This window comes from Nansenia antarctica (genome assembly GCF_963989245.1).
Source record: "Nansenia antarctica genome assembly, chromosome: 6".
Classification (NCBI taxonomy): Eukaryota; Metazoa; Chordata; class Actinopteri; order Argentiniformes; family Microstomatidae; genus Nansenia; species Nansenia antarctica.
Window position 1 is genome coordinate 42238549 of NC_137676.1, and position 19738 is coordinate 42258286.

The window sequence follows — 19738 nt, forward strand, 5'->3', positions numbered from 1 at the left end:
AAGAACCTTTAGTACGGTTGTGGTTTGAATTTCTTTATTCATATTGTCCTATTATTCACAAAAGTAAATTTTGTACATTTGTTAACATATGTACAATATAAAAGACAGTCAGTACATGCATGTTTTAGTGTGATCAAGTGTTAGAACTTAGAATACAATACATGAATCCCATATCTTTATACAACCCCCATCCCCAAAAAACACAATACTAACAAATATATGTAAAAAAAGAAGTTAAGACGGCTCTTTCACAAGTCAATCTATAGATGTGATCCACCATTGGCCAGCAATGCCCAACATTCATATGACTGTTTATAAGGACATATTAATTCCTAAAACACTTCCCATGATATACACTTCGATCTATCTTTGTCCCAAATCAAATGTTGACTAACTTTTGAAATACTCATACAGATATATCGCAATTGCAAGTTTCTATACAACATTGTCTTACTCAATTTCCAGTGTGCTCAAAATAATTCCACTGCCTAGACAAGGGAGATGTACCAACAAAAAATGCATACTATATGGGAGACATGTTTAGGTCTTTCCTGCAAGGACTTTATAACACTGAAATTAATAGTACCATTTCTAACCTGAGATGTACAATTGATTGGATTATGGCTTCCTAAACCTTCAGAAACATCAGGACAGAGGCCAGACCATTTGGCACTTAAATGGTCAAAGCAGTGAACATGTTTAGTGGTTACATATAATGCTATTAGATAGACACACAGACGCAGACACACACAAACACAAACACACGCACACACAATAGGTCTTCAACCAAAACAAACACACTTGCTAAACACTTGTATTTTTAGATGTCTCTGAGGAGCCTCGTTCACAATATAATTTCACTGATTGTTAAACATGTTCCAATATATGCCAGCAGCATTAAAAGGCCACATTCAAGAGTAGTGCTTTATTTGGTAAAACGTATAGGCAATTATGTCTAATTAAAAAAAGGTTACGAAAAAGGCCATATGAATATTAGGAGTAACAGGCAAAGCTGAAAGCTTCTAAAAACCTTCTCCTGTTGATTGCGCAAGTCCATGATAGCACTGACATTGGGGAAAATATTACTCAAGCCAATACGAAGATAAAGGTTTTGCAATATTGCTCACAGTGCAATTTGTGACAAAACACTTTGATTATGAGAACGTTGTGCATCTAATAATGCAGTAGCAACATCAGTAGCAACAAAACCTATTGAGAGGATGGAAGGAGAAAATAAATCACATGAATGGGAATTTGTAGTAATGGGAGTTTACTCAAAATACAAATTTACACAATTTCCCAAGTACTTTGGCTGTGGTTCTTTTACCAAGACATTTTGAGGATTTTTTGCTCCCTTACTTGTATATATTATTTGTATATTTTCACCATTATGGACCCTATTAATTCAGAAAATGTCTTAAACACAGTACAAACACACCAATCCAATTACTCTAGTATACTGTGGTGGATTTTTAAAGTCACTTGGGCTATAATCCTCATGTAGTAACATCATCAAAACATCACCATTTAATAATGGATTACAGGCCAATAAAGTGACTTTTCAAAATATTACGTACACATACAATTCAGAGGCATGCTAGTGAGATTGTTGGATTGGTGTGTTTGTGAGGTGTTGAAGATCTTTTCTGAATTCATGTCTGTTGATACTATCAAAACAAAATATGTTTATATCAAATATTAATAAAACGTAAGGAAACTCATGACAATTATTATTTGGAGTAAACTATACCATAGAGAATAAATGTGCATATAGAGCTGTTGTGTCATAAGGGTTCATAGGGGTTTGTCCATTTAGTAGAGTGATGCCATATCATCTGTCCATTTACAGCAATATGACTCACAGCACAGCAGTGTGTAACAAAAACACAGCCATGTATAGGTATCCCCATCTAGTAGAACACACTAACATTGATGAATCTCACACAATGACCACATCTAAACTGCAAATACACTGGACTAACTGCGTGGGAAGTATAGTAGCTAACATACAAATAATGAGGTCTGTGTCAGATGACTGAAGAAAAAACTTCTCCGCTTGAAACAACTTGTTACAAATTAACTAATCTATTTGTTAGCTATATTTTTAAATGATCAACAAGCAGCACTGAACATGTAATTTGCTTGCGCACTACCCCAATCAATTTACCAGTACCCTCAAACACAAATTAAAAAGGCTGAAAACCCAAAAGCGATGTGCAATATTGCATTCAACAGCAAGTTCTCTTCTCTCGTCTTTTTGTTCTGTGTCCATCCATACTAGGTTGGCCTGTCCCATGACATTCTGTTTTATCTACAGTATCAACCTGACAACATTTAAAAGGAAACATAATGGTAAACAAAGATGGCGGACAAAGATTAGCATCCTGCTGTAACAGTACAATAGTCTAACTCTCCATAGACGTTGACCATCATGGTAGGCCACATCAGTGACCATCGATTCTTGAGCCAAATATCCTATCATGTACATTTGAAGGTATGTCAACAGACAAACCTATACATATCAAAGTGAGTATGGATTAATTGAGAAATCGTAGATGCACATTTGAATATGGATTGATAATGCATCAATACTGTACAGCACTGTACATATGCACTATAAATGTAGTGCAGTCAAATATCTTCCATGTTAGCTAACATTCTAATAGAGTAAGGAGTGTTTTTCCTCTTCAAACACCTGTCTCAATGACAAGAGAAAATCAAGCATAACATATATATTTGTGCAAGGCCAAGAGTGTGAACTGAGTTTCAAACTGAGGTTAGCCTCACAAGATCCCATGACAACATCCCATCATACTGTACACACAATAGTACCTCTCCCTCTCCGTTTATATGGCTATTCATCAATTCCAAGTCAATTCAGGTCACAAATTCTATTCTTGAATCGGGAAAAAAACCCTTATACTGTAATAGTATCAATCCAGATCCCGAATTGACTGAATGCTTTTGTGTAGAGAGCAGGAGTGCAATGGAAACTTTAACATGTCTTTCTGCTCTCTGGGAGGTCTTACGGTCCATCAGCACCAGGGCTCTCTCTGAGAGCGTCCCCGTGCCAGGCTGTCGCTCCTCTGCCAGGCGCTCCTCATCAGTGCCAGGGCCTCGCTGCAGCGCTTCTGCACTGAGGGCTCCGAGACACTCCTACGAGGCAGACTGACCTGGACCAGGGGAGAGAGGCAAGTGGGTGGGGACATGATAGAGGAAAAAGAGAGAGGGGATTTTAAGGGAGAGGCAGAGGTAAGAGTCTTTTACTCGCGTCTCATACAGTAACTTCTGGAGCCTTTTCTCCCTCCCTTTCTCCTTTACCTGGAAAATGTCCCTCCAGGCAGTCTCTAGCACCTCCAGCAGGCGGTCTCTCTCCTTGCAGCCACTGAAGTACAGCACCCAGGGGGGCAGGAACTGAGCTCTGTCCACAGCGAACTCCTAAACACAGAGAGGGGGAGATAAGAGTGGAGCAAGACAATGAGAAAGAGAAACAGAGTCGGGTTTCTTTTAAATCCGAAACATTATACATTTTAAATGTTATATATCTGTCATACTAATACTGCGTTATTGAAATGACATCAAATTGAATGAGGGGATGAGAAGCGGAGAGAGAAAGACAAAGGGAGTGCGGGGGAATTAGGAAAACCTCAATTGTGCGTGTGCTGGAAGAAGTGATTAAATTCAAACGCAGACACTCACAATGACACAGTACTCTCTATCTGCCTCCAGACTGACGGAGGTGACGTCAGAGAGCTCGGCACTGCCCAGCGAGCGGAAGAAGCTGGTCTGGCAGTCTTGATGACACGTCAGCAGCTTCTTGTCTGTCACCACCAGGCAACATGGGATACAGGGGGTGGGCGCCACTCCCAGGGGAATCACCTGCACTCAGAGAGGGAGAGTTTATTAACAAAACATACATTTGGAAAAAGAGGCTACCGGTCCATTTATAATACGCTATAGATGCAAGGAATATTGTTCTTAATTTTCTTTACTTATGATTTTTTTTTTTATTTGAATTGAATCCCCAATTGAGAGATATGGTTTATAGTAAACTCACCCAAGTGGAAAAAAACAAATCCAAAGCTTGCAAAGATCTTAGCTAAATAGTTAGAGAGTTTACAAGTCTAGGGGGCAGTTTCCCAGACAAGGCTTAAGCCTAATCCTAGACTAAAAAGCATCATGGAGATTTTACATTGAAAGTGTGATTTAGTCCAGAACTAGGTTTAAGCCTTCTGTGAAAGCGGCCCTAGAAGTGTGTTCTGCTACTAATGAAAACAGCTATGCATGGTCAGCCTTGCTCTCTCTCTCTCCCCTGAAAATGAGGTCAAGTTTTCATGTGTTTGAATGAGTAACATCTGTGTGTGAAGTAGAATGTGGATGTTACGTGGTCATTCTTTCCAAGATGTCAAGCTCTGATCCAAAAACAACTAATAGGAAATGGTTCTAGCCATTTAGGGGAAGGGGTGAAAGATGGTTTCTGGATGAGGCGTCTGGCATGCACTGAGTGGTTGAGGGTGTGTGTGTGTGTGTGTGTGTGTGTGTGCAGGTGTACTATATGTGGACAGTGTGTGTGTGCCCTCCCCTCCCTCCTACTCACCCCTTTGGAGACAGACTGGCAGAGTAGCAGCATCCAGTCAGCCATGTCCTGCTCGTTGTCAGCACTTAGCTCCAGGGCAGGCCGCTCTGTCAGGACCACATGGAAGGCGTGGGGGCGCTCCACACTGTTGGTGCGCCGGCAACCTCCGCAGTGCTCGCCCCTGGTGGAGAGATTAAGACAAATGTGAAGGGAAGGGTGGATACTCACTGATTTGATTATATAGACTTTGGGAATCATGTTGAGTCACACAACTACCACCAACAACTGCCCTGTCACCAATCCATGAACCCATAAAATCCTCCTCATTGAGTATTCTCCCACACACAGACAGACACACACAAATGTACATGGTTAGCACTAAAACAGCATGCCTTACCCCATAGTGATTGACAGTAGTGGAGTAACATCCGTCCTCTCTGCATACTGGTACAGAATCCCATTGCTGCAAAAGTACAAGAGGACCAAATATAATAAACAACTAGACTGAAGACAGGGTTCTCCCCAGGATTTTCTTAACAGTGTGGAGCTGGATTGTGTTACCCGACTAAAACGCTGAATTCGTTTTTAACAACGCCATTGGCAATCAAAGACAGTTACTCTATCATTACTAAATATATAGTTTAATTTGCCTTGAATGGTTACATGGTGACACAGCGCCACTCTCACATTCTTTGGGGAGAGCCCTGGAAGAATCTCAGAGACAACATTTCCGCTGTACCAAAATAACAGTATTAGGTAGTTAGGTAGGTACTGCAGGTACTTTGGTGTTAAGGTAAAAAATAAAGTCGAAAGAAGGAAGGAGAAAAACACAAATGAACGTTTCAGGTTCAGTTCTGTTTTGGTGTTTTTATCGATTTATTTTATTGAATCCTACATGAATTTAAAAGTCTAAATTGTTCTAAACATAGATCAGTCAATTTAAATCCATCTGGGTAGGTGGTAAGTGCAGGAGAAGGGTGAAGAGCCTGTACCTGAGCACAAGGTAGCAGGTCTTCCACAGCTCCTTGCCCAGGTAGGTGGTACTTGCTCGGTAGAGTAGAGCACCCTCTTTTGTGTTGGAGGAGTCCCCAGAGCCTAGCATGCCTGGCTGAGGCGACAGGGTCACATCCATGGGGTCCTCCCAGTGGATCAGCGAATACAGGCCGATACACACCTCTGAGACCTACACACACACACACACACACACACACACACACACACACACACACACACACACACACACACACACACACACACACACACACACACACACACACACACACACACACACACACACACACACACACACACACACACACACACACACACACACACACATTACTACTACAGTATGAAGTTGAGCATACAGCACAAGTGTGTATTATGGTTCAGTGTAGTACTATGTGCATAATCTATGTAAAGGGAGTACATCTTTGGTTGAGAGCATAAATAAACTATCAGGTAAGTCCTTGCCGTACTTCACAGTAAGACTCCTGGGACACAAATTTGGTGAGGGCCAGTTTCTCCATGGTGGCGTCGGTCAGGATGGAGGGGTAGGGCGGCTCTCGACATCCCTTTATCATGGCCGAGTTGAGTGCTGCCAGAAACCAACTGAGAAAGAGAGAGAGAGAGGTCAAACTTGCTGAGGGACAGAGAGGAAGGTGGTGTTAAGATAATGAGAAGGAGAGGAGAGGTGGTTGAACTCACACAGTCAAACAGGCTGAGAGTGAAAGAGGACAGTGATTGGTGCAGGAGGGAGACAGAAGCAGTGGTACTCACACAGTCAATGAGGAGTCTGCCGTGTCCAGGAGGAACTGGCGTCGTCTGTTGGTGCATACCAGTGTGACGGTCTGCTGGTCCAAGCCCACCTGGGATACAGACCACATCACAGCACCACTGAGTTCCCATACAAAATAACTGGACATCAGCTGCTAGCAGCTTCTTTGGATGGTGGTCTTGTTGTTCCCGCAATGTGCAAGATGGGCTAAATGATTCATTTAGATATTACATGCAGTACAGGGCTGCTCTCACGCACCACTTAAAGGGATATGTAGCCTGGATGGCCTCATCAGCATAATTTGGACAGTCCATTCTAATGCATTACTGGAGTCGGTGAAATAAGCAGCAGGGCTTCTATTTTTGGTAAACTGCTTATGCTGCACATTATGTCCACCATCTACAATTGGATTGAAGTAACTGTGTGGATTGATGTTAATATTTTGGACCATGCGATACACAAAAACACTTTGTGAACTACACCATGCGAACTATGTAAACCCCCATATGCTATAGACTTGGAAAATCAATGATCCTTGACTTCCTTGACCCCTAAAGCAGGATTGTGAAGATGACCCAAACAAACCCTGACCCCTTGCCTTGGAAGAGGAAGAAAAACAAGTATTGAATACACTTGCAAATAACATTGCCTGGTGACGTTGCATGATATCTTTGACAGACAATATCCACTGGTCGATAGATCACACATCTCCTAATAAGTACAGATAACTCACAGAAATGTAGTCCAGCTCATTGTAAGAGATGGCCTCCTCCACTGTGTAGGGCTTCTCTGCTGCCCCTGAAAAAGCCAGGAAAGGAGTCCATGACCGGTCAAGTCAAACGCAGACTACAAATGTTTATACAGTTAGAGTAGCTGTACTGCAGGTACACATATAAAACCCTTCTTTCTTTCTTTAACCCACCTTTCCTCAGCAGGTAAATGTAACAGTCAGTCAGCAGCAGGTAGAGCGGCTGCAAGTCTCCTTCCATGTGGCCCGTACTCATTCTCATCATCTGGGAACAGACACAAGACTCAGGTCTGCCTGTTTTGGTGCTTATTTTTTCTATTAATTTAAGATTGTGGCATTTTGAACAGACATGGACTACTCTCATCATTAGACAAAAAAAAAAAGAAAAAAAAGAAAGAAAAAAAAAGCATCAGACACTTCAGTTTTGGAGTGTCCTGTATCCACAGAGGACCCAATTATTGGCCTCATACCGCCCATATTCTGGCCCACTGAACGGGGGTCCTTACCTTGAAGAGCTGCTCCTCATTCTCTCTGAAGACATGGATCATGAGCAAGAGCAGGTGATTGTTGTCCACTCTGAAACACCAACACAGAAACAACACCACAAGCCATTGGTTAAAAGATTCCCCAATAGAGCACGTCTAAAAGACGCACAATCCATTCTTCACTTGACTTCCTGAACAACTCCTACTCACTTAAACTCTGCAGGATGTGGGTTCTCTGTTGAACCAAGCCCATCTTCCACCTGCAGCTCTTCTTCTGTTTCTCCTCCGGTGGACCCATTCTCAACCACCACTGCTGACTCCTCCCTCTTCTTCTTCTTCTCCTCCTCTTCCTCCTCCTGCACCTCCTCCTCCTCCGCCTCCGCCTCCGCCTCCTCCCCCCCCGGCTTTTCCTTCTGCTCCTCCTTTAAGGTGGTGTCCTGTCCTGACGTTGCCTCTCCCTCTCCCACATCTTCATGGCCACCAAGAAAAGCCGGTGGTTGGCCATGCCCTGGAGCGTCATGGTGGCCACGACGAGCGGAAGCAGAGTCCGGACTGTGGGGGGTAAAGCGGTAGAAGTCGGCAGGGGCCAAGGGGGCCTGCAGGAAGTCAGGGCTTGGGGCCAGCGGTCGCAAAGGGGTCCTTCCCAGGTCACACAACTCTCCCCCTGAATCCTCTCGAAAGGGCTGCTGCCCCTGGTGCTGGGGGATACCCTGGTGGCTTTTGTCCCCTTCCGACCCCTCGTCCTGCTCCCCCGGTCGCCCCCACGCCTCCCGCCCGTCCAGAGCCCCGTTGAGCTCGTCCATAACGTCACGCAAGGGCTGGCCCACGCTTTCCATAGAGGTATCTGTCATCTCCGGGAGCCGCAGGTGGGCCTCTGTCTCATCTTCCTCCTCCTGACCTTCTTCCCCAACCCCGTCCTTCCTCACCCGTCTCACCGTTTTGACCCCCGAGTCCTGCTTTTGATCGACAGAGGGGCACCAGGTGTCTCCTTCTGCTGCATCACTCACACACACCAAGTGCGAGCTGTTGTCTGTGTCCACCTGCTCAGCCATGTTGTAGACGCCATTTGCAGAGTCGGTGGAGCACTTCCCGCGGCGCTTCTTGGCGGGCTTCCTTCGTCTGGCCATCCTGGTGGAAAGAGAGACATCAGATCATAATCCACCTCTAATGCCTACACACTGCCAGTGTGCATTAGAGTGGGCGTTGCTAACTTGGTAGCTATTTGCCCAATGCTAGTGAATAAGCGGTTAGCTAACATTATTATCTAAATGTCTGAAAACCTCCATGTCTGTGAGCTTAAGCTAAGTGTCAATAATGTTTTGTTTGCTTATTCAAAAGACTCATGCTCTGTGTGCTAAAGCAAGAGTGATGGTTAACTGTTAGCAGCCAGCAAGAGTTCCCATTTAGGTTCAGCTAAAGAGGCTAAAAGCTATGAGTTAACATGAGCCTTTGCTCTACCTACCTGATAACCTCGAGCTCAGTGCTGGTGCTCTCAGTGTCATCACCGGTGGTGGTGGTGTCATGGCAGCTAGCCGTGTGGACTGGGGTGACATCGGCCGAGGTGTTGGTGTCGGAGTCCTCATTGAAGGGGTTGTGTCTGAACGTGGGGCTGCGCGGCGGTGGGGACTGAGGAGGAGGTGCCCCCCTGACCGTGACGACAGAGGCGGTGGCTCGAAGAACCACAGAGTCGCTGATGACCGTCTGAGGGTCCGAGGCGCTTGAGCGTGGACAGCTGGCTGGGTCTGTGAGGTCACCTTCTGTGATGGGACACACAGAGTCAACAAGATGGCACACACACACACACACACACACTTCCCACAGAATGCACAGGACGGCACAGCACAGACAGGCGGACAGATACAAGCTTGTCTAGAGAGTGACACAGGCCTTGATTGAACCTTCATACGATAGCTTACAATAGGACTTACAGTTTACATATAGTTTGGGTTATTGATTTTGTATTTTTCATTATCAGTGCTTTATAGCAGCTGTTGAAGCCAATTAAGAACAGGTCAAATTACTGTTATCAATCTATTGAAGATGAATGAGAATCGAGTATATGCTACAGTTGACTAATGCTATGGAGTCTGGTTTCAACCTAGGCCAGCGCCAATGCATTACAATCTCTCCACAGAGGAAATAATAGAGAATATTCCCAAGATCTGCCAGACAGACACCAGACAGGGTGAGTACCAGCGGCAACAAGCATTGCAGTTCTCTTTAGTATTATTCCAGACTGGAATATTGTGAATATTGTGTGAGCATTCGCATCATGGCTCCATGAAGTAACACTTTACACGGTTAATCAAAACATGACTGACTCCATGAACTCAATTCACCAGTGCATAAAGGATGAGTCTGCCCACAAATAAAATGACTCACCTGAGAATTAAATAGTTTTATGTAAAATGTAAGTAGCGGTAGTTTTACCAACATTTATGTGAACCAAAAATCACATTTGCACATCTAGGCAACAAAGCAATTAAAACCCTAGGGTTTAGTCATACAAATTAAAGCTATTATGAGGTAGAAGCATCGACACACAGCACGGCTTATCTTGTTCCCAATAAACAAAAGAACACCCATTAGAATCCCTTTGAATGTTTTCTTTAGCATTTCTCTACTTCTTTAGCTAGATGCTTTTCTTACAGTATCAGTTTTCAAAACGTCCAATAAAACCCCTGGCTACACATTGGACCAGCATGCATTCAGCACAGACTGTGACATGCGTGATGGAGTGAAGGGAGGAAGGGGGGAGGGAGGGAGGGAAAGAGGGGAGGGGTAACCATGTCCCACCTTCCCAGTCTGCACTTGGCATTGACTGCAACACGGGGAAGATGTCACCGAAATCATAATCTAAAAAAAGGAGGGAAGACTCAACATTAGAAGGGAGGGTTGAGACACAAGAGAAGGAGAGAGGATGGCACAAACTGAAAACATGACATGAGAAGTAGGATATACATGATAAACAGACATACGGTATGTGATGAAAATGTAGACAAAAAACTAAATTGGGGACTGTGAGAGAGTCAGTGAAAGAGCAGTGAGCACTGGCCAATCATTTCAGTCTGTCACAAGTGTCGACATCTGGACCAATACCCAATCGATGAATTAGTAGCAACGTGTAAGAGAAGAGAGACTGAAAGAGGGAGTGGGGGGGGGGATAAAGTGAGAGAGAGAGATAGAAAGAGTGAGAGAGATGGAAAGGTGGAGCTCCTTACCTTCGCTAGATGGGGCTATGGCACTGTCGTCCCACTCCAGGTTGGTGGAGGTGAGGGAGGTGAAGGAGTGGAGGGACAGGCTGTCTGAGCTGGGCAGCCTCTCCTCAAAGTCCAACAGGTTCTGGGGTTTATAGTACTCGGGCATGTAGGGGGCCACGTCCAAATATGGCACATCCTAACCAACACAGAAACAAATGGGGTGGATTGAGTTTTGATGTCAGAACATTAACATGGAACTGTTGCTAAAACTACTTGTTGTTAAAACTAAACTTAACATCCCTCTGGAAATGAAGTGTATCAATTGTGAACCCTTGTGGTCTCTCAAGGAATTGCATATACTAACCAGCTCCAAGTCAAACCGAATGAATTCCAGTCCCGACACCAGTGTGAGAAAGAGTGCGAGGTGGTCGTGGCTGCAAACCAATGCATTTCTGGGAGAGAATAAAACCCCAACAAATTAATTTAATGTAAGGAAGTTAGCAACACATGTGTCAAAAAGACACTGTATGGCACTCTGCAAGGGCACTCACTTGAAATAATACTTCTGCAGCAATCCTTGGTTCTCTTGAAAGAGACGGAGGTAGCTTTCTAAGGAGCTCTCACTCAGTGCTAGGTATAACCATGCACGACCTGCAAAGTAACAAGCACAACTAATCCATTTACATTCCTCCTGTTCAACACATTTGAGACTTTCCCTTGGATGGGTGGCAGTATGATTCATCTACTTACTAGAACTACGTGTTATGTACTGCCTGAACTTGCAACTAGGTCAAGCAAGTCTCTTTTAAAGGATAAAGACAGTACTGTAAAACAGTTATCCTAAAACAAAGAGAAAAAGTACATGCAATGACTGTCCCCTCCAAATCTGTCTACAAGCCTCAATGTAATTGCTGTAATTCTCTGTACATTCTTGCCTGTGACATTCAATAAAGTAAACATTGGAACTGTATTAACAAAAGACTAAACCACTGGCCAATGATTTCATTGACAAGGCTACAGCATCACAGTGACTGGGGAAGTACATTGTACACTGCTATATATAGGCCTAATGTACATTGTATGCTGCTATGTGTGGATACATGTGATTGTGGTGTGAAACAGTTTTGCTTACAAGCACCCACAATACAGAGGGTGTGCAGAGGGTAAATAAATGCAGATGGGTGTGAGTGTGCTGGTAAAAGTTCTGCTCTCACTTCGCCCAAGGTTGGTGGCTATGTGTTGGAGCTCGTCTATTTGTCGTACTGCTTCCCTGCGAGTGAAGTGGAGGACGAGGACCCAGTAACCTGAAGATATATCCTGCAGCCTGCAATGCACAACAGAGTTATATACCGTAGTTTGAATTCAATAGTATGACATGCACAAAATATGTGTCAACTGTGACTCTCAGTCTTACCCATAGAGCAGTGCATGGTCGAGGTGTTCACACAGGCGCTGTAGGACCCGATCGTGATTCCGGATAGCTGGAGTTTCGTCCTCACAGGCAGCAAAGTAACTCTGCAACTGCAAGCAGTGCACAAAAAGAGGTGGAACTGATAAGAAATGGCTTACAGCCAAACTGGAAATATGATTATATCTTCCCATGTTATGGGACAACCATGTGCATGGTTGTGAAAAGTTTGTCTACAATACAGTACTGGTTTTGTATTAAGTGTATGGTGTATAATTTGTCATTTCATGTCAGTCCTATATGGACTGTCCAATCCACTCAATGGTTTTATTAGGACTAAAATAAAGACATTAACCAAAATCAGACACTTAAAGAAGAACAGTTGAGCAGCAGACAATCACCTGATGAATCATGTGACCTTACCCTGGAAACAGGACCATTCCAAATATAAGCAGGAATGTATTAGATAATTAGAATATCACATGAGGCAAGGTTTATAAAGCCCTGGCACAGTGCAAACACATTGGGTGGACAGGTTATTATGAACAGGTTTATGCAAAGAGTGCAAACAACATGGATAGACAGAAAGTTTAATTTGTGGATCTGCTGAATGTTATTGTTTAATAAAAAATAAAAATAAAAAGCTATGTATCACAAGCACATTGAAATGTGATGGTAAAAATGAGTTGAGGCAACTTCAGTCACTGTTATTTTTGCGTGATAAAACTGCACTGCTACCTGAACCGTTGCGTTGACAGTGACCCAGAATGTCCCAACACAAACACCCTATGTTGACATGACAGAGAATGTCCTAACACAACACCCTGTTTCCTAACACAAACACCCTATGTTTCCTAACACAACACCCTATGTTTCCTAACACAACACCCTATGTTTCCTAACACAAACACCCTATGTTGACATGACAGCGTCGATATGCCGCAGCCACACAGCAGTGTAAACCAGCCCTGTAGTGTTTTCAACAGGAAGATATAGCGAGTTAGCTCAGATAGCACTGGCAGAATGCAACAAACCAACCACTTGACATCCGAAGCATCATCAAGCATAAATCGGAGACATTTTACAACCTTCAGATGGTTCAGATCATTGTCACGGTTTAATGATCCATGTACTATATACAACCACATGATTTGGAGCGAGCCAGGCCCACTTAGCTAGTTGAGCTAGTCGGTTGGCTAACACAGTCCACTATCGTTCAGGTTCCCTATCCTACACAAACTTTAAGTAGTTTTTTTTACTCAACAACAAATGTTTATATATAGGCCTAGATATAGATATATATTTGGGGGGTGGTGGTAATCACGCTTACCTTCTTGACAGACAAAGACAGATTTTCCAGTATTCGGTCCTTGACTTTGAGTTGATCCATCATCACTGGTCTCCTGGGCTGCCTCCAGCTGTCAGCTGATCTCTCGTCTGTCTCTAGTTCCCCTCAATCTACTTAGCTAACGTCGCTAGCTAGCCGTGCATTTCCAACAACATAGCTAGCAAATATTTACATTTGATAACCGTAATGTACCTCGTAAAAGTCAAATCACTAGATTAACTGCAGACAGTGATGGTGTTCTTGGTCTGAGCGACGCCGCTGTCCTTTGCATGGGACCAACTATACGGCCGCTTAGGCTAAGTCACACAACTAGCTAACATTAAGTGAGTCAGTCACCCTCTGGCCATGATATTATCCTAACGTGCCACTCACTGGTTTAGTAACATCGCTGTCCCTTTCGGGTGAACTCGGTCTCAAGTTAGCCGCAGTTTTACAATTGAGAAAAACGCGCCATGGTCCAACTCCTCAAGAGATAGATAGCTAGCAGCCAAACATAGCTAGCCTAACGATAGTTTCCCCTTTACTTTCTTTCTAGCTCATTTAGCTAACTGTCTTTTACGTAGCTAGCTAACTTATTTAATCAAAATGCCTTTTCGTTACATAGCTAGCTATACACTACTTACTTTTGTTAGGCAATTGTTCGTCACTAAACACAACTTCAGACACAAAAGCACAACTTTCTGTAACAGTCAGCCGACAGCGTTCAAACGCTCTGACTGATACGTCACTGACCGGCCTGTCAAATGAGCTCGTGTCTATTATCACCACCATCATGTCTTTGATAGAATCAGAGATGTTGTGTATTATTCATTTAAAAGATGATTCACTCACTCTTCACTCTTACTGCAAAATAATGATATAATTGATGCTGATCATAGTTCATAATGTTGAGGGGAAATCGGTTCCAAAATAGGAAAATATGAGAGACATATACTACAGTAGCTTTGCTATGTAGGCCTAACACATAATAATGCACATTTGCACAATTCCTTTTTTAAATTCTTTTTTTACATTTAAAAAAATAAATGTGTCAGTATGCATGGTACTGTGCAGAGTAATCAATTACTCTGCACAGTACTCAAAGGCTCACAGAAACTCAAAGGCTCACACTTCTAATGTTGCTAGACAAGAAAGAGAACATTTTTCAGAGTGGAATGTCAACAATTTATTGAGGTTTTTAAGGATTTATGTAACATTTTTGTTGAAAACATGTTACGGTCTCACCAATAGACACAAATTTGAATTTATAAACAAAACATTCAGTGCATGTACCACATAAAGACCTTTTCCTCAAAGTGGGCGGAAAAAAATCTAACATGGGATGTTTCAAAACAAGTGCTCCACCTGATATTGAGATCACTGTATCTCCATGAGTCCTGACTGAACTCAGAACAGATCCTTTCGTTTGAGTGATTATTTTACACAACATGAATGTCATTTCTTTAAAAGTACAAAAAAAAATCTCAGACAAGGTGTGTTAATGCTGAGCGAGTTATCGTTTCAGCCTGCAAACCCCAACAGCCAATAGAAGCAACAATTTCAATTCTCAGTCTCCTTAAACAATGACGAACGATTCAGCATCTGAGAACTTCAACTTCTAACCCCCAACCCAAACAATCTCATATCTCTGCCCCAAATCTTTTTTCGCTCCTTAGTCTGACTTTTCTTTTTCTTTCATGTGAAGGAAGACTATGCTGAAGACGAAGAGTCCTGCCATCATGGAGAAGACACTGGCGTAGTAGGGGAACGCTGAGGGGATGAATCGCTCATACTGGGTGTGCTGCAGAGGACGCACTGACACCTACGAGGACATAAAATGTGAAATTCAGCCTTGTACAGATCCAAAATGTACTGTGTGTTAACTTCTAACAGTGATGGGCTGAAATGACAGTTGTTTTTATCATAATGTGACAGGGTGTGGTGAAAAAGTCAGGCACGGTCATTTTTCTGTTTTTACAGATTATCAGTGCAAGTGCAGATTGTAAGATTTCAAATGATGTGTCATATATTGAAATCTGAAAATAGTTGAAGATGATATGCTCATTTGAATGTTGGTACACCTTAAACAAGCTAGGCAGCAGCTAAGAAAGAATGATCACAACATGCTGATAGAACATCAAAAACACATAATTAGATGATTACAGTCCTTGCTTTTGAACACGTCCTAAAACATACGTTGTTTACAAGCCATGTATCACTAAGCCAGTAGCCGACGGCAGACGATACAGTGAATCCCGTTAACAAATGATAAGTATTATGTGATCCTAAAATTGTTGTTTGTTATATTGAGTCAGCTCTTCAACACTTGAAAAAGAGAAAAGAAAAACACTTTGGGTCATTTGCGCGACTTGAGAATTGCTGGCATGTCTAGATCTAGTCATCTCTGCGATTGACTCAACTCACCTGAGTGGAGGAGTACAGATGTGTGAAGCCTAGCCTGTTGTAGTCCACCTTAAACTGGAACACTCCATACACGTCAGGCAGCGTGAACTGGACGCTGTATTTCTGTCCTGTTAGAAAAAGAGCATCACATTTTAGGACACAAAACTGCAATATTTTTTTTTTTTCACCACACAAGTAAAAAATAATGTGTAGGGCCTGGAGTTTCTCCCGGTCAGATCATGTGGTTGGAAATACCTCAGGACCCTAAGGAGTTTGAAAAATAAATGGTGTGAAATGGTCATACCATTTTTCTTCAAGTAGGTCCTGACGAAGGGGTCAATCCTGACAAACTCCAGCTGAATGTCATCCCCATCGAAGGGAACCCAGCGACCCTCAGTGAGCATCTCAATGACAACGCTGTACTCCTGTGTGGGAGGAGAGCGACAACGGGACATTAGAAACAGCACAAAACCACAGTTCATGCAGGTGAGGAAAACATCCTCATGGCTTAAAAAAACCATGACGCCACATTCAAGTCAAGTGACTAGGCTTGATGTTATATTTTGCATGTTTATGTTGAAAATGTTTTACTCATCACTAAAGAAACAGCTAAATAATGGCATGGGTTAAACTGTGTACATAATGACTCACCACAAGGTCTGTGATAGTATATGCTGAAGGAGGAGTGCTTTCACCCACAGTGTGATGGGTAACAGCCCCAACCCTGAGAACACCAGCCTCCTTGAACACCCAACGGGACAGTGCCTCAGCCAACTCCATGTTCCCGGTCTGAGCATGCCTACAAGCCCAGACACATCACAGGGAATAAGGAAACCAGCCAAAACAACTAAAGCAACAACACTCCTCAAAATACATTTCTTGAAATGTAGGCCAATAGTGAAATGGCAATGTTGGACAATGAAAAGCGGGAGAAAAAGAGAGGGTACACAATATGATCATAACAGGTCATAAGAAGTATAAGATGGGGTTACCCTGGGGATCCAGGTGTAGCCTTCTGCACAGGTGAGTTGAAGAAGGCATCGCTGAAGAATTGCAGTGAGCCACTGAAGACCACTCGGGCATTGTTCCTGGCCTGGAGGCCAGCAATCAGCAGGGTGTTCTTTCCAACAGCATGGGGATACTGCAGAGAGAGAGCAAGAGAGTGACGACTGTCTGACACAAAGGACAGCATTCTAGGCACACATGCATATTTTAACAGTTATTAGAAATATATTTGATCTACTCTGTACTTTTTATAATACATACATATAATATATACACACACACACACTCTTGGTAATTTACGTTCATTATGGTATATTTGATACTACTCCTGTTTTCATTTGAATTGACATAGTTCTTGAGATTTCTTTTTGAATCCCCCCCCCAGCTGCTCCCAGCCCATCCCACCTCTCTCAATATACCACCCTCTCTTGGTTTCCTCATGCAATATATTTTCTTGAGTTTGATGCCATATAGTTCTTGAGTTTAATGAAGTGTTGTGTATTTACCTGAGAGATGGGACGGTCAGGGAAGAAGGAGTAAGCGGTGGAGGAGCCTGTCAGAATGTCCAGGACCAGGGGATTTTCTGGGTCTGCTACCATGCTGGTAGAGAGACAAGGGTGAGGTTCAGTATCCATGGTGATCCTGTAAACCCTGTACAAAGGCATCTCTCTAACCCAACAAGGGCACCATTGTTTGCATGTACTAATAATACCAATAATAGCAGAATCCCAGCTTTGATGCTACTCACCCAACACCCTTGAAGAGGATGGGTTTCTCAGTGGGATTGCCGACAATAGTGGGAGCTTTCAGCAGATTCGCTGGATCGGCAACAATCAGGGTGTGCTAGAATAAAGAGAGGAGGGAGAGAGAAGAGAAAAGTTTACATTTTGCCTCAAATTATCTCTTTAAGACACAACATGTGTAACTACGTAAATATCAGCTAGGCTTGAACATTTTCTTGCTTCATGTTGACATTTCTACAAATCTCTTGCAATCACAACAAAACTCCTCAAATTCCAGAACATTCTATCCAGACCCTCTAGACCTCCCGCACCCAATCACCCACCATTCCAAACCACCGAGATTGTCCACTCTCCCTTTTCAACTTACCTCACCGGCATCTGACACATCATAATTGTGATGGTCAATGACAGCGGTCTTCTCCTCATCAAACTCAATCCCACATTCACTTCCCAGCTCTCTCAGTGGGTCACCTAAAACAGAGAATAGGACAAGAGCATTACAAAGTACATCACATCTGTTGCATTACTCTCCTCTGGGGAGTTTTTGTTTTGTTTACTTTTTTTTTTTTTTTGATAGTTCGATAGTTTGGTGTTAGTTCATATTGTTTGTATTGTATTTATAATTCTTATAGTTCTTTTTGTAAAGCACTGAGATATTGTATTTGTCTATGTAAAAAGCACTACACAAATACATTTGTTTGATTGGTTATTGAAGCATTATGGTTAAAAACAAGTATAATGGTGAATCAATGCTTTAAGATAATTTGATAATGGAAATACAATATGTTATGCACTTACCAATATCAGAATTGGCAGCAACAAGGACATTGCCTCCACCATCAATAAAGGAAGTGATGGTCTCAACGTTGATATTACCTCCAAAGTCTGAAGACAGAAAGAGGCATGAAGAATGCAATACCAAGAACTGCTGTAATGAACTCAAGTATCCCTGAGGCAAAATAAGAAATGACAAACAATTTGAAACTGCAATTCATATATTTAGCTTGGGGACTTTGTAGTAAGTCGAATTGTATCTTACCTTCCACTGATGGGGAGAAGATGACGAGATGATCATATAGAAACTGGCCATATTTGATGAGAGACAGAGAAGGGTCATCTGCCGTCTTGAATGAAAGGTCAAAGCCACGATCTGCAAAGAGATACATGTATCCATGACTGAAATACAGATAGGCCTACTGCTTTTTTCAAGCAATACCTTATGTCTTGAATTCAGGAGGTATGTCCCCAGATGTTACTTGAGGGTAAATAATACATAAAGGCCGTTTTAAGCTTTCTTATGCCATCATGCATAGCCTCATTCTATTTTGCTATTATCACTCACGCACCAATATTGTTTGTTGCAGTGGAGGTGAACTAGTGACCCAATGACGCTAGCGTAGGCCTCTATATCTAGTTTAATAAGGAAATGACTTGACACTCTTTCTAGAACGACTCGGTATATCACATTGTGTATATTTACAAACCCTAGTTACTTGTCAAAAAGGACTTAGAACGTATTACTTCAAACAGACGTGGCTCGCTTTCACTCACCAGCAAGACTGCGGAAGAAGATTGAATGGGTGTCTCGGATATTGAGGTTGTCTAGTAGTACCAGCGTCTTTCCGTCAGCCCATGTTACATGCAACATCGACGCTATCGTCAGTAAGAATAGAAAATAGTGTCCAGATTGAGTCTGGGCCAAGCTCAATGACCGTTTTTTGGACGATAACGTGGAAATGCACCGGTTGGTTTGCATGACTGCTGTCAACGCCGCCATTTTCCTTCACAAGTCGACGTCAGCGTTAGCAGGCGACTAACCTTAGGTCGCTGGATTCAGCCAATCACAGACATGAACGCTGGATTCAGCCAATCACAGACATGAACGCGTCACTGATTCGCCCTATGAAATACTTCTCTAGAACATCTCTGGTCTAAATGCAGTGAATGATCATTCCATTAGGTTAGTGTGTAGATTAAGAAAACCCAGTGCTGAAAATAATATTGAAACAGGTGCTCAGTTATAATTGGTCTGTCTTTATTGATCTGTGGGTTACAAGTTATTTGCC

The 19738-nt window shown here is 42.8% G+C and overlaps 2 protein-coding genes across 2 annotated transcripts; both read right to left on the reverse strand.

Annotated features, from left to right (window-relative positions):
• Positions 1-105: 105 nt before the first annotated feature.
• plekhm2 (pleckstrin homology domain containing, family M (with RUN domain) member 2) lies at positions 106-13952 on the reverse strand. Its single transcript, XM_080534499.1, has 22 exons — positions 13525-13952; positions 12201-12307; positions 12001-12110; positions 11338-11437; positions 11151-11238; positions 10808-10982; positions 10383-10442; positions 9049-9343; positions 7970-8714; positions 7797-7936; positions 7608-7677; positions 7276-7366; positions 7087-7151; positions 6356-6444; positions 6055-6187; positions 5569-5759; positions 4974-5039; positions 4598-4757; positions 3700-3879; positions 3322-3438; positions 3030-3173; positions 106-2324 (listed from the first exon to the last, which is right to left on the reverse strand). Exons 1-21 carry the CDS (start codon positions 13585-13587, stop codon positions 3036-3038), a joined length of 3183 nt encoding a protein of 1060 aa, XP_080390625.1. The 5' UTR covers positions 13588-13952; the 3' UTR covers positions 106-2324; positions 3030-3035.
• A 742-nt stretch (positions 13953-14694) lies between these two features.
• ddost (dolichyl-diphosphooligosaccharide--protein glycosyltransferase subunit (non-catalytic)) lies at positions 14695-19449 on the reverse strand (the record flags this gene model as incomplete). The annotated part of the gene is made up of 11 exons (XM_080533210.1): positions 14695-15343; positions 15946-16052; positions 16229-16349; positions 16576-16723; positions 16917-17065; positions 17436-17529; positions 17678-17772; positions 18040-18143; positions 18471-18557; positions 18712-18822; positions 19224-19449. 11 exons carry the CDS (start codon positions 19447-19449, stop codon positions 15194-15196), a joined length of 1392 nt encoding a protein of 463 aa, XP_080389336.1. The 3' UTR covers positions 14695-15193.
• Positions 19450-19738: the final 289 nt, after the last annotated feature.

Excerpts from the sequence above, each read along its gene's own strand:
- plekhm2 (XM_080534499.1), bottom strand. The coding sequence starts at position 13,587 with ATGATGGATCAACTCAAAGTCAAGGACCGAATACTGGAAAATCTGTCT. Across the intron at positions 6,445-7,086 it reads ATGAGCTGGACTACATTTCT|GTGGGCTTGGACCAGCAGAC; the intron begins GTGAGTTATCTG and ends TCTGTATCCCAG. Across the intron at positions 3,880-4,597 it reads GCCAGTCTGTCTCCAAAGGG|GTGATTCCCCTGGGAGTGGC; the intron begins GTGAGTAGGAGG and ends CTCTGAGTGCAG.